The sequence below is a fragment of the Trichosurus vulpecula genome, chromosome 3 (assembly GCF_011100635.1).
Source record: "Trichosurus vulpecula isolate mTriVul1 chromosome 3, mTriVul1.pri, whole genome shotgun sequence".
In the NCBI taxonomy this organism is placed as follows: domain Eukaryota; kingdom Metazoa; phylum Chordata; class Mammalia; order Diprotodontia; family Phalangeridae; genus Trichosurus; species Trichosurus vulpecula.
The window spans coordinates 211499276-211512702 of record NC_050575.1 but is presented as its reverse complement, the minus strand read 5'-3'; the positions used below and the strand labels follow the sequence as shown (position 1 = coordinate 211512702).

The 13427-nt window shown below is 41.6% G+C and overlaps 1 protein-coding gene across 1 annotated transcript; it reads left to right on the top strand.

Annotated features, from left to right (window-relative positions):
- Positions 1 to 71: 71 nt before the first annotated feature.
- On the top strand, positions 72 to 8132 carry SUPT7L (SPT7 like, STAGA complex subunit gamma). The gene is made up of 5 exons (XM_036748431.1): positions 72 to 236; positions 2430 to 3071; positions 4371 to 4695; positions 5459 to 5696; positions 7305 to 8132. Exons 2-5 carry the CDS (start codon positions 2659 to 2661, stop codon positions 7565 to 7567), a joined length of 1239 nt encoding a protein of 412 aa, XP_036604326.1. The 5' UTR covers positions 72 to 236; positions 2430 to 2658; the 3' UTR covers positions 7568 to 8132.
- Positions 8133 to 13427: the final 5295 nt, after the last annotated feature.

Here is a 13427-nt window from a genome sequence, read left to right as displayed (position 1 = left end):
CTTGGAAAAGGAGGACGTCTTTGCAGGTGCACTGCTCAGTGACGACTTCCGGCGGCTGTCGCCGACCCGGAGAGCAGCTTCCGTCTGCTTCCTAGTTGGGTGGGCTTTACTCTTTCGCTACTTCCACGCACTGTTCCCCGGCCGCTCTTCACCCCGCAGGCGCCAACGCGGGCTTCAGGGCCCTGCTGAAGACCGACTCAGACGTCGCCTCTTCCCAGCCACCCCCCTGGAAGCCGGTAAATTCCCGTCCCCTGCCCCCCCCCCCCCGCCGCCAAGACCCCCCCCCCAGTCCAGGGGTGGGTCTTTTAAAGCCTAAGAGCTTTAGAGCTGGGAGGGACTTACGAGGTCATCTAAGGTCAACCCGTGGTTTTGCAGAGGAGGAAACTGAGGCCTAGAGTGGTTAAGGGGTCATAAGAAGAGAGGGACAGGACCTCCTACTTTCCACTGCACCACGCCGCCTCGCATTTAGCCCAGCCCCCTAAGTTTTACAGATGAGACTGTGAAGGCAAGTGACTTGCTTAGGATCACACAGATAATAACGTCCTAGCTGGTACTGAACCCTGGTCTTCAGCTTTCAGACTTACAGTTCTTTTTACCGTACCATGCTCTGTCCCTGCTACCTGTTGCCAAGGTCCCTTCAAGTTGATTCCTGAGCCAGTCTGCCCCTTCCCCTCACAAAGGCACAGAGCAAGGGACCTCAGAGGCCATGTAGTTCAACATGGATAGGCATTCCCTCAACGACATTCCTTACAAGTCATCATCTGGTCTTTACTCAAAGCTCACCCTTGAAGGGGAACCTGCAGCTTCCTAAGAAGAAAGCCCATTCAGCTTTGCATACCTCTAATTACTAAGAAGTTTTTCCTTATTTTAAGCCTAAATTTTCCTCTTTGGAAAAGAAAAAAAGTCAAATACTTCTATGTGATAGCCCTTGAAAGACAGCAATCAGATCCTTCCTCGGTTTTTCTTTTCTCCAGGTTAAATATGCGCAGTTCTTTCAGTAATTCCTCATATAATAGGATTTCTAGTAGCTCACTTACAACATGGCACAGCAGGTAAGAGTTATGGACCTAAAGTTAGGAAAACCTGGGCTCAAATCCCACCACTGATTCTTAGTTGCTTTGTGGGCATGAGCAACTCCCTTAAGCTCTCTGGGTCTCAATTACTTTACCTGTACTATCTACATATGATAGTAATAACTGTAGTATCCACCTCACAGGACTTTTCAAACTTTAAAATGTTAATTAAGTGTCAGTTCTTCTATTTCCTGACTTGCCATGGCCGAGGCATGTCATCAGGGAAATGTGTAATCAAGAAAGAAGATGAGCTGGTCATGTGGCAAGAGCATGAGATAACCAATGGAAGACCCACTTGCTCCACTGGCATTCTTTCAGATGTCCCAAGAAATAAGGGAAGGCACCCAACATATTAAGTGGAAACCCTGTTGCAAACTTATGGAAAGATCTGTAAAGGAGGCTGATAGAATGGGCAAGCATGAATGGATTGCTATCTGCATCCATATCAATATGTGTCCAGAACTGGTTATAATACTTTAGTTGTTCTCTGACCAGACCTGAGTATAGCCAGACTGTTACCTCTCTACTCAGGTAAACTATACCTCTCTTAATTCAGCTTAAGATGATGTTCATTTTATTAGATGCCATATCACAGTGTTGACTCTTATAGAACTTGCAGTACACTAACTCTCTTAAATTTTTTTTAGATGAACTCCTTTCTCTTCATTCCTTTTCAAACAGAGCTATAGGTGGAAAGTGGATTGAGCTGCCAAGTTTAGGTTCTGTCCCTATAAAAGAAAGCTTTGGGTGGAGTTTAAGCCTTCCAGCCCTCTAATCAAAGGGGAGAAGAGGCTGGGGGAGGTAGGGAGGTGTTAAGTATCCAAGGCTGAGTTGAAACGGCATGGTGAGGAGATTTCGGTGATCAGCTTGTCCTGAGAGAGGAGTAGGAAGGCATTCAGTATCTTTCTAAGGCATCCCATTCCATTTTAGGATAACTGGTTTTTAAGGAAGTTTTTCCTAACATCAACCCTACATCTGTTTCTTAGCAATATCTGCCCATTGTTCTTGGTTTTACATCTCTCTATGTCTGGATACCATGCATTTCATCATAGCATCATCATCATAACTGACTGCTTTAAAGTTTTCAAAGATTTTTACATACAGAATCTCATTTGAGCCTCACAACAAACCCTGTGAGGTAGGTACTACAGGGACAGTTATGCCCATTTCACAGAAGTGGAAACAGACTCAGAGGGGAAGCAGTATATCCTTGACCAGTAAGTGTCAGAGCAGGATGCAAACCCAGGTTTTCTTGACTTCTTAATGAAGACTAAAATTGCATTTAGCACGGATGACTGCTCTATATGAGCTATGAGTTTCCTTGATTGTGATGATAAACATCTAATTTTTTTTCAGATCAGAAATCATATGTTTCTTCAATGAGGGCTGTGCTGATCCTTCTACAGCACTGCTGGTGCAGATATTTTTCTAGGTCGTCTTGAATGGCCTGACTTTTCTTACTCCAACAAGGATGACAAGGATGATGTAAGGAGGTGATTTGACCAAATCTCCTTTCTATTTTGGAAGCCAGTCTCGTGGATTGGGAAACATTGTTTTTATCAGACTTAACAACTCACTCTCAAAAATGCTAAGATACTGGGGAGAGATCCCAATATCATCCAGCCAAGCCAACAGAAGCTCCTTCGATTTGCTCCCACGGGAGTTTCGTCTGGTAGAAGTCCAAGATCCACTCCTGCACCAGCCCTCTGCCAATAAGCCACGGCCAACCACCATGCTGGACATCCCATCAGAGCCTTGCAGCCTCACCACCCACACAATCCAACTTATCCAGCACAACAGGCGCCTTCGAAGCCTCATTGCTACAGCCCAGGCTCAAATGCAGCAGCAGGCAGAGGGCATCAAAACTGAAGAGAGTGAACCACTTCCATCCTGTCCAGCTTCACCCCCCCTCCCTGATGACCTGCTTTCTTTGGATAGCAAGACTGGCAAAATGCCATTCCAGATCAGGCATAGTGACCCAGAGAGTGACTTTTACCGGTAAGGCAGGGATCTAACATGGAGTATCTGAGAGCATGTAAATGAGGTGATCTGATCTATTTTAAGTGCTTTAGTGGCTCTTAGTTAAATATGTGAAATGCAGTCATTGCCCAAGAACAGGCAAGCTGTTACTTTGCTAGTCTCAGTACTGAGTGACTCATATTAAGTGAGTAGTAGAAAGAACGTATTATTTTACTCCCTATGTTGTGAGAAGAATGGTAAATTTAATACATAAATTAGCAAGTCTTACAAAAACTAGGTTTAGAAGTTCAAACACCTCTGTCTAGAGGTGTTTAACAATACAGCCTTACCTCACAAGCATGAAGACGTCATCAGTGAGATTAGAAAAGCAGGAGTTTTGCCATAGCCTTTGGGTTTGGGGTTTGTTTTTTTTTTTTACCTACTTTCTTTAATTCTTCATGATGAAGCCATACATCATATTGCATGGTAAGCATATATTTGATGAATACTCGATTTTTCCACTATATCCAAAGGTTTTCTCTCTTTTTTTAATTAACAAAAATCTATTTTTTCTTGCTCTCTTTTCTCTACCCCATTGGCAAGGGTGCCATGATGGGTGGGGAGACAAGAGACACACACTTTTAATATATATAGTCAAAACAAATTGTTTTTATTTGCTTCCATTATTAGTCATTTGGAATGTTATTTCATATGGCTATTGATAGTTGATATTTCTTCCTTTCAAAACTGCCAGTTCATGTCTTTTGACTATTTGTCTATTAGGGAATTTGCCAAATCAGTGTTAACCTTAGTACTTGCTGGTGAACCAACCTGACTGTCTTAAAGAAGCACATAGCAAAGTAGAGAATATTTCCCCAATTGGGAATATTTATCCATATATGACTGTTTTGTACTAACTACAAACTTAAGGAACTGCTCCATTTAAACTTATTTTTGTTTTTAGTTACTATATAAGCTGTTTGCAGAACTAGGTGGAATTATGCTGCTATTGTATTCAAAATTCACTAGAGGTAACTGAATATATGTTATATAGTAATAGCTGAAGGTGATTACTGTATCCATAGACTAGTGCATTGAAACATGGGAGTTGAAGTTGGCTAGAAGAGAACTAAAGTTGGGGAGTTCCAAGATGTGGTCATGGGGTGCCTGGGTTGTGCTCAGGTAGTATGAGAAAGAAACCAGGAAAGCCAACCTGACCCAAATTTCCCTACAACAATGGAAGTTTGTGTTCCTGAAATTAGAAAACTCCTAGGAAGGCAGAGATAGATTTGCCCCACAGTGTGAGCCCTTGTAACATTACTCTGTCTGTACTTTCAGAGGAAAGGGGGAACCTGTGACTGAACTGAGTTGGAACTCCTGCCGTCAGCTGCTCTATCAGTCAGTAGCCACAATCCTGGCTCATGCAGGCTTTGAATGTGCTAATGAAAGTGTCCTGGAGACTCTCACAGATGTGGCCCATGAGTATTGCCTTAAATTCACCAAGCTGCTGCGCTTTGCTGTGGACCGGGAGGCCCAGTTGGGGCAGACTCCCTTTCCTGATGTTATGGAGCAGGTATTCCATGAGGTGGGCATTGGCAGTGTGCTGTCTTTGCAGAAGTTCTGGCAGCACCGAATCAAGGACTATCACAGTTATATGTTACAGGTAAGGACATGAGGTGATGAAGTAAACAAAGGAGACTGAATCAGGTGTTCTCAGGTTCCCTCATCCTTTCAACTGGAGTGGAGAGTGAAAGTTGTAGGACAAGGGAAGAATCTTCATCTTTGATAATCTTGTCCTTTATTTTCCTAAGCCACTATGTTGCCCAGACCTCATTTTCCTGTTTTCAGTGGGGGGGGGGTGTCCATTAGTAATATTCCCTATAGATTGAAAGCACATGAGAAGGACTTAGCAGATGTGTTAAAAAGAGGTAAGGACTGAGAGGTGGTAAATGGAACCCTAGACCAGAAATTCTTGTTTAATCTGATCTTCTCTTGTGGCCTTAAGCAAACCTCTTGACCATTGCTTCAGTTTCCCCCAGACTAAATGGGACAAAGTATTTCTAACACATAAGAAGAAAGTCTTCTTTAATTAACCTAGGTCTGCACACCATATACAATTATACCTAAAAATAGAACCTTTTTTAACTGTTCTTCCCATTTTCCGTCAGTATCTTTCTTCACATTTTCTCATATCCACATGTCCCTATCTGTATTATAAATAAGCTTTTTCATATCTGTCATGTCTTCCTCTCATTCATTTGCTAAACAAAACTCCTTTGTCTTTGAACTTATTTTAAGCTTCTCTGTCATTCATACTCTTCCCTCTCCAACGCCTTTACCCCCCTTTTTTTCCCAGGGGAAGACAGATGAAGATCAACTTGCCTTCACCATTCTCTTGGAAAACTTTGTCTCTTGCCTGCTGACAGGTTAGCAAGCAGCTCTCTGAGGAGTACGAGAAGATTGTAAATCCTGAGAAGGCCACAGAAGATACCAAACCTGTAAAGATCAAAGAGGAGCTGGTCAGTGATATCACTTTCCCTGTCAGTGAGGAGCTGGAAGGAGACCTGGCATCTGGTGACCAGTCTCTGCCTGTAGGAGTGCTTGGAGCTCAAAATGAACGGTTCTCATCCAACCTGGAGGTTGAAGCTTCCCCACAGGCTTCAGGTAGGATAAATGCTCTTACTCTGTGACACTGACCCATTCATTCAGCTGCCCTTACTTCCATATAAAATCAAGCTCTTAAGGAAATGATAGGTGAGCTGGAGGTAAAAGAATGAAAAAGAGGGAGGGGAAAGGCAAGTAAGAATGAAAAGCCCAGAACTTTAACGTGCCATGTCACAAGACATCTCAGTTGGATGCTTGGATTCTGAAGTTATATTCTCTCTCCTTTTCCTGTTCTTATTGGAAAAATAGATTAGGCTAGAGCAGGAGTAGGGAATCTGCAGCTTCAAGGCCACATGGGGCCCCCTAGGTCCTCAAGTATGGGTTTTTGAATCCAAACTTCACAGATTCAAAGGGCCACACTTGAGGACCTAGGGGGCACCATGTGGCCTCAAGGCCAAAGGTTCCCCACCCCTGGGCTAGAGGAACCATTCTCCAAAGTAGCTTTCAATTATGGCATGATTACAAGAAAGCTGTTGAGTGAGTCAAATTATCTTCTCTGCTGAAAGATTAGGAAGCATATAAATGCATATCCTAGTTGAGCCATATAAATTAATTTTGCAAATATTAAATGCCATTTAGATCTTCAACATTTTTTTTAGCCCAGCAAAGCAAATAACCAGTACTCTGACCTAAAAGCTTCTCCCTGAAGTTTTATTCTGATCTCTTACAGTGAAGGTGATCCCAGCCTCTTCATGGCTATGCCAGTAGGACATAAATTTGGCAGGTCCTCCCAATCTGGAAAGGCTTCAAGTACAGATCCATCCAGTATTGTTATATAGGGACCAGCCTAGCTATGTTCAAGGAACATCATCACTGGAGGGCTGCAGGGTGTTGAATTTTTGGCCATACCAACTCTCAAAGCTGATGTACTGAGTTGTAACTGGATTGGAGGCAGCATTGCTGGAAATAGTACCCGTATCAATGACATTATAGATCCTTCGGGTTTTGGTGGTAGTATTGGTAGACCTGGGAGAACTCAGACCTGACTTTAAAGAAATGTTTTTGAAGTATCAGGCAAAAAGCCTAACAAATAGGAAAAATAACAGGAGATCATGACTGAATAGAGAAGAGAGTCTAAGAGGAATTGCTGAAGACTCACAGAGCAGTCTACCATTCATAGACATAAGACTCCCCACCCAGGTAAGGCCTGGCCAAAAGATATTTGGCCAAATGAGGAGAGTGATATTCTTGATTTATTTCTACCTGGAACAGTGTCAGGAAGCCAGAACAAAAGGCTAGAAGACAGGTGCCTTGTAAAGGAGGAAACCAGAGGAAACACCTCCATGAGCCCCTGAGTTGGGCAGGCACACTCCCACCCTTTTTATCTCCTCTTAGAGTCGAAGGAAAGTGGGGATATGTTCAGGGTTCATTTACCTTTGAAAGTGACAGGGCAGCTACCATGATTTTTCCTAGCGATAGCTTCCTTGTCATAGACAGCACTAGGCTGCATGGACCATTTGTCTGAACTAATATTGTATTTCTTATTCTCTTTAGTCTTCATTTGTATCAGCTCTCAGATTCCTTCTCATTCCATAATCTTCACTAACCTTTGTATACTTGGCTTTTTTGTTGGTGTTTGACTGCTGGGCTGTTGGAATCTGTTTCTAGGTACTGAGGTAAATGCTTCTCCTCTTTGGAATTTGGCCCCAGTAAAAATAGAGTCACAGGAGAGTGAAGAAGGCACTGTCTCTGGGCATGGCGTGCTGGGCAGTGATGTCTTTGAAGAGCCCATGTCAGGCATCAGCGAGGCTGGAATACCCCAGAGTCCCAATGGCTCAGAGAGCAGCTATGGATCCCACTCCCCTGACAGCCTCATGGGATCTTCCCCTGTCTTCAACCAGCGTTGCAAAAAGAGGATAAGGAAAATATAAGAGGAAAAGGAAGAGCTTTTTCTTCCAAACCAATAAGGTGGCAACTATACAAGAACTCGTTCCCATGAACAGTGAATTGATACAGAGGGGTCTAAAGGCTCCAGAGGACATTCCCAGGGGCTCCAGCAGTGGGTTTGGCCAACAGTGGTCTTTTCTACTCCATAGTGATTGTCAGCACAGTTTTGCATGAACAGAAATTGAAACAGAAACCAAGGTGGTGATCATGAGACAAGAGTTCTCTTTTGGCTTTGAAACTGAGTTGGCAATGGGATCAAGTTACTTCACCACTAAATCTGGTTCCTCTTTTCTGCTATGAAACACATACAGGCTGCAACTATGTCACTGAGAGTGAGCTATGGAGATAATTATGGTGATTTATCAGATTTATTAAAGCTATTACTTAATAGCTGTGCGTAGATTTAGGCCCTGTATGTATAGAGGGATTTTGTATATATATGTATTTTATTTAGCTTCCTTCATTGACAGATGGAAGTCACTGTGAATCAAATATTGATGCCTAAAAGCAAATGGCCAACCCCAATAAATGGCTTCTTCTACCAACTAACATGCTCATGAAATTTTTTTACAGCTAGACACCTGTGGTGACAGTTGCACCAACCCTTCACCATCCCCTCCTTTCTCTTCATTGTTTAGCTTTTCTTCTTCCTTCTTCCTTGTCCTCCAGCCTCTTCAACACATCTTCCCCACTAACTTCATTTTTTGCAATGTACGTTACCTGGTTTTGTCCTCTCTTTTCTCCTTTTCTTTCATACTTCTATTTTGTGAATGTATTTGGGGCAGAGTGTGGTTAGATTAATTAAATCAAACTGAGAAAAACAAAGGGAAGTTCTCAAGGCTGTGGAATGACCAGCAGAGTAGTATTCTCCTTAAGGTCTATTAAAGAGGTTCGGCCACTGCCCCAGGGGCAATGGAGGTGATGCAGCTCTGAGGCTGCTTACAGAGCTACAGCTGCAGTTGCTTTCAGCCCCAGGCCCACCTGGTGGGAGGAAATAAGTGGTGGATCTGAGTGGGAGTGCAGAGCCAGCTTAGATCTGAGTCCAGTATGGGTTGGCAGTTCTTGAGGGAGGAGTAGCACTGGTGTGGCAGAGCTTGCTGTGTAGAAATAGCTCTGAAAACAATACTGCAGCCCCTCGAGCTTGGGACAAAGTACTCTATACAAGCAGTCATACCTTGACAAAAAACTCAAGGGTTAAGTAAGTTGACTGGGAACATGAACAGGCGGTGAAAACTGACACAGATTCAGACTCAGACTTTGGAATCTTTGGTGACAAAGAAGACCAAAACATACAGCCAGAAGAAGTCAACAAAGTCAAAGAGCCTACATCAAAAGCCTCCAAGAAAAATATGAAGTGGTCTCAGGCCATGGAAGAGCTCAAAAAGGATTTGGAAAAGCAAGTTAGAGAAGTAGAGGAAAAATTGGAAAGAGAAATGAGAGTGATGCAAGAAAACCATGAAAAACAAGTCAATGACTGGCTAAAGGAGACCCAAAAAAATACTGAAGAAAATAACACCTTAAAAAATAGACTAACTCAAATGGCAAAAGAGCTCCAAAAAGCGAATGAGGAGAAGAATGCCTTGAAAGGCAGAATTAGCCAAATGGAAAAGACGATCCAAAAGACCACTGAAGAAAATACTACCTTAAAATTAGATTGGAGCAAGTGACTTTATGAGAAATTAAGATATTATAAAACAGAACCAAAGGAATGAAAAAATGGAAGACAATGTAAAATATTTCATTGGAAAAACCACTGACTTGGAAAATAGACCCAGGAGAGATAATTTAAAAATTATTGGACTACCCAAAAGCCATGATCAAAAAAAGAGCCTAGATATCATCTTTCAAGAAAACTGCCCTGATATTCTAGAGCCAGAGGGTAAAATAGAAATTGAAAGAATGCACCAATTGCCTCCTGAAAAAGATCCCAAAAAGAAAACTCCTAGGAAGATTGTTGCCAAATTCCAGAGCTCCCAAATCAAGGAGAAAATACTGCAGGCAGCCAGAAGGAAATAGTTTGAGTATTGTGGAAACACAATTAGGATAACACAAGATCTAGCAGCTTCTACATTAAGGGACTGAAGGGCTTGGAATATGAAATTCTGAAGGTCAATGGAGCTAGGATTAAAACCAAGAATCACCTACCCAGCAAAACTGAGTATCATGCTCCAATGCAAAATATGGATTTTCAATAAAATAGAGGACTTTCAAGCTTTCTCAGTGAAAAGACCAGAGCTGAATAGAAAATTTGACTTTCAAACACAAGAATCAAGAGAAGCACGAAAAGGTAAACAAGAAAGAGAAATCATACTAAAGTTGAACTGTTTTGTTTACATTCCTACATGGAAAGATGATGTGTATAATTCATGAGACCTTAGTATTAGGGTTGCTGAAGGGAATATACGTATATATAGACAGAGGGCACAGGGTGAGTTGAATATGAAGGGATGATATCTAAAAAAATAAAATCAAATTAAGGGATGAGAGGGGACTATATTGAGAGAGGGAGAAAGGGAGAGATAAAATGAGGTAAATTACCTCACATAAAAGTGGCAAGAAAAAGCAGTTCTGTGGGAAGGGAAGAGGGGGCAGGTGAGGGGGAATGAGTGAATCTTGCTCTCATTGGATTTGACCTGAGGAGGGAATAACATACACACTCAATTGGGTATCTTATCCCACAGGAAAGGAGGAAGGAAATAAAAAAGGGGGGATGGTAGAAGAGGGGGCAGATAGGGGGAGGAGGTAATCAGAAGCAAACACTTTTGAAAAGGAACAGAGTCAAGGGAGAAAATTGAATAAAGGGGGATAGGATAGGAAAGAGCAAAATATACTTAGTCTTTCACAATATGAGAATTGTGGAAGGGTTTTACATAATGATACGCATGTGGCCTATGTTGACTTGCTTGCCTTCTTAGGGAGGGTGGGTGGGGAGGGAAGAGGGGAGAGAATTTGGAACTCAAAGTTTTAAAAACATGTTCAAAAAAAAGTTTTTGCATGCAACTAGGAAATAAGATATACAGGCAATGGGGCATAGGAATTTATCTCGCCCTACAAGAACGTAAGGGAAAAGGGGATGGGGGAGGAATGGGGTGACAGAAGGGAGGGTTGACTGGGGAACAAGGCAACCAGAATATATGCCATCTTGGAGTGGGGGGGAGGGCAGAAATGGGGAGAAAATTTGTAATTCAAACTCTAGTGAAAATCAATGCTGAAAACTAAATATATTAAATTTAAAAAAGAAAATTTTAAAAAAGAGACATACAAAATCTATAAAGAATGAATGCAAATTTATAAGAATAAGTCCCTAAATGGTCAAGGGATATATGGATGGGAAGTCCTTATAAGAAATCTAAATAATCAACCACCACCAGAAAAATTCTTAAAACTCCCTAGTAGTCAGAGAAATATATATTAGCATCTTTTTTAGTATCAGACTTACAATTTAATTTGTATAGGAAATTCCCCATAAGGAAATCCCATACCAATGCAGGTCAGTGCCTTCTTTGCAACTAAGTCTTAAAGTTATTTGGGCTACTGAGAGGACAAGTGACCACCTAGGGACACACAGTAGTATGTGTCAGAGGCAGGTTCTCTCTCCCTTTTGCCATGATGCCTCTGATGCACAATCTTATATTCATTAAATTGGGAAAAACAGTTATAAAATTCTTTGTTGGTAGGGCCATGGAGAAAGGACAGACTCTTAGAAGGCCAGAGAAAGCTGTGAATTGGCGTGATCTTTTATATGGTGATATGTGAACATCAAAACTTCACAAAATCTGAGTTGGAAGGGATCTCAGAGGCTTTCTACTGCAATCCATATTTGAAATTCCAACAACAAAATGTCAGTTGAATGAAAGCATTTTGCAGGCAAGGGCTGTGTCTTTTTTGTCTTTGTATCCTCAGTGCCTTGCATTAGTAGGTACTTAATGTTTGCTGAACTGAATACTGATGAGTGGCCATACGAAACCCATTAGGAAGTTCTTAAGGCAGCCTGTTCTACTTTGGGGCTTTGTTGTTGCTCAGTAGTTTCAATCATGTCCAACTCTTCATGACTCCTTTTGGGGTTTTCTTGACAAAGATACTGGAGTGATTTGCCATTTCCTTCTCCAGTTCATTTTACACATGAGGAAACTAAGGCAAACAGGGTTAAGTGACTTGCCCAGGGTCACACAGTTCATAAGTATTTTAGACCAAATTTGAACTCAGGAAGATGTCTTCCGACTCCAGGTCCAGTACTCTCTCTACTGTGCCACCTACCTACTGCAGTTTTAGCTTTAATTTTAATAAAGCTTTTGCTGACACCTGGTCCACTGAAGTACTGAGCAGCAGAGTTCTCTACTGACTTTTTGGAGACATAGTATGAAGACAACACAAAGGCTGAATGGCCATTTCTCAGTGAGGATCATAGTGAGGTAGTTTTCCTTTTCCATTTTGATAATGAATTGGAACATACTTGAAAGAATTCCTCTACAAATGGCCTTTGAGTGTGTCTGTTCTCGTAATCAAAGTGAGGGATAGATAGGATGCAGAAGACAGGGTGGGAGGCATGGGAATTGGTATTTACCAGGAGGGACTGTGTTCAGTTGCTTCGAAATTAACAGTTAAAGTTTTCTTTTCACTGTAGTAAATGCATTGAGTACACATGCCAAGTGATTTCTTTAGGGTAATACTGAAAAGGGAATGATGACTGGGACCTCCAAGTGGGCAGGGGGACATACCTGTCATTGCAAAAGTTAAGTCTTATGGAATTTATACCTGTAGAGCTAGCGCAGAACCTGGGACACTAGGGGTACTTCATCTTGTACATGCTTAGTTGAGCTGACATGGCTCAAGTTTCAAGTGTCACCTGTGACTAACACAGATTAAGCAATCTCCAGTAGCTGCTCCAAGTCAGGCATCTCTTATGTAGAAACGCTGTCCACATGGGATGCAAAGTGTTTCAAGATAAGTGGACTAGATGACCTCTGAGGTCCCTTCCAATTCTAGAACCATGATGCTGTGACCCAGTGAGCCAGATCTATTATAGGCATTCTATTAGGCCACATCAATGGCATAGCAAAACTGGAGACCCCCTGAAACCACCATTCTTAACAAAATGCTCCACTTTGTCTATCAGCAAGGTCAAGGGAAAGCTGTACAAGAATAATTAATTCAAGAACTGATAGTTTCACTTTCTTCCACAGATTACCCCTGCTGTCCCAACTTTCCACTTAAATTTAGTTCTCTTTTCATGGCACCAAAGAGAAGCAGTATGAGCTTTTAGTCTTGTTACTTTTCCATTCATTTTTTTTTTAATTTTTGTAAATTTTTTTTAAATTTTAAACAAATACAAAAGAAAAAAAATTTGCCATATACACAGCAGACCATAAGATTCAATATAAAACAATTTCAATTTCAAGAAAACCTGTATAATAAATACTACACATTGTTTTCAAAGCTGCCCAGCTTTTCTTTTGCTTCCTTGTTTTTGTTCTTTGCTGTGCACTTTTTTCCTCTGCCTCCCCCCCACACACAGATTATCTATCAACATAAACATACACACACACACACACATATATGACTACCATACTTGCACCATGTACTATGCTGTACTATTCTATCATGACTCTCTGAAGGCGAATAGCATCTTCCTTCGTAAGTACAAGTCTTTCCATGTTTTCAGTGAGCTCATCATTTCCTACATCACAATATTCCTTACTGGATTCAAACTTGGATTCTTCATAGGATCTTAGGTTAATTTGGGTATTTACACTAGTCAGAATGACTTGGTTGCTCAGAGTTGTTCTTAAAACAATACTGCTGTTACTGTATACATTCTCTTGGTTCTGCTCATTTCGCTCTTCA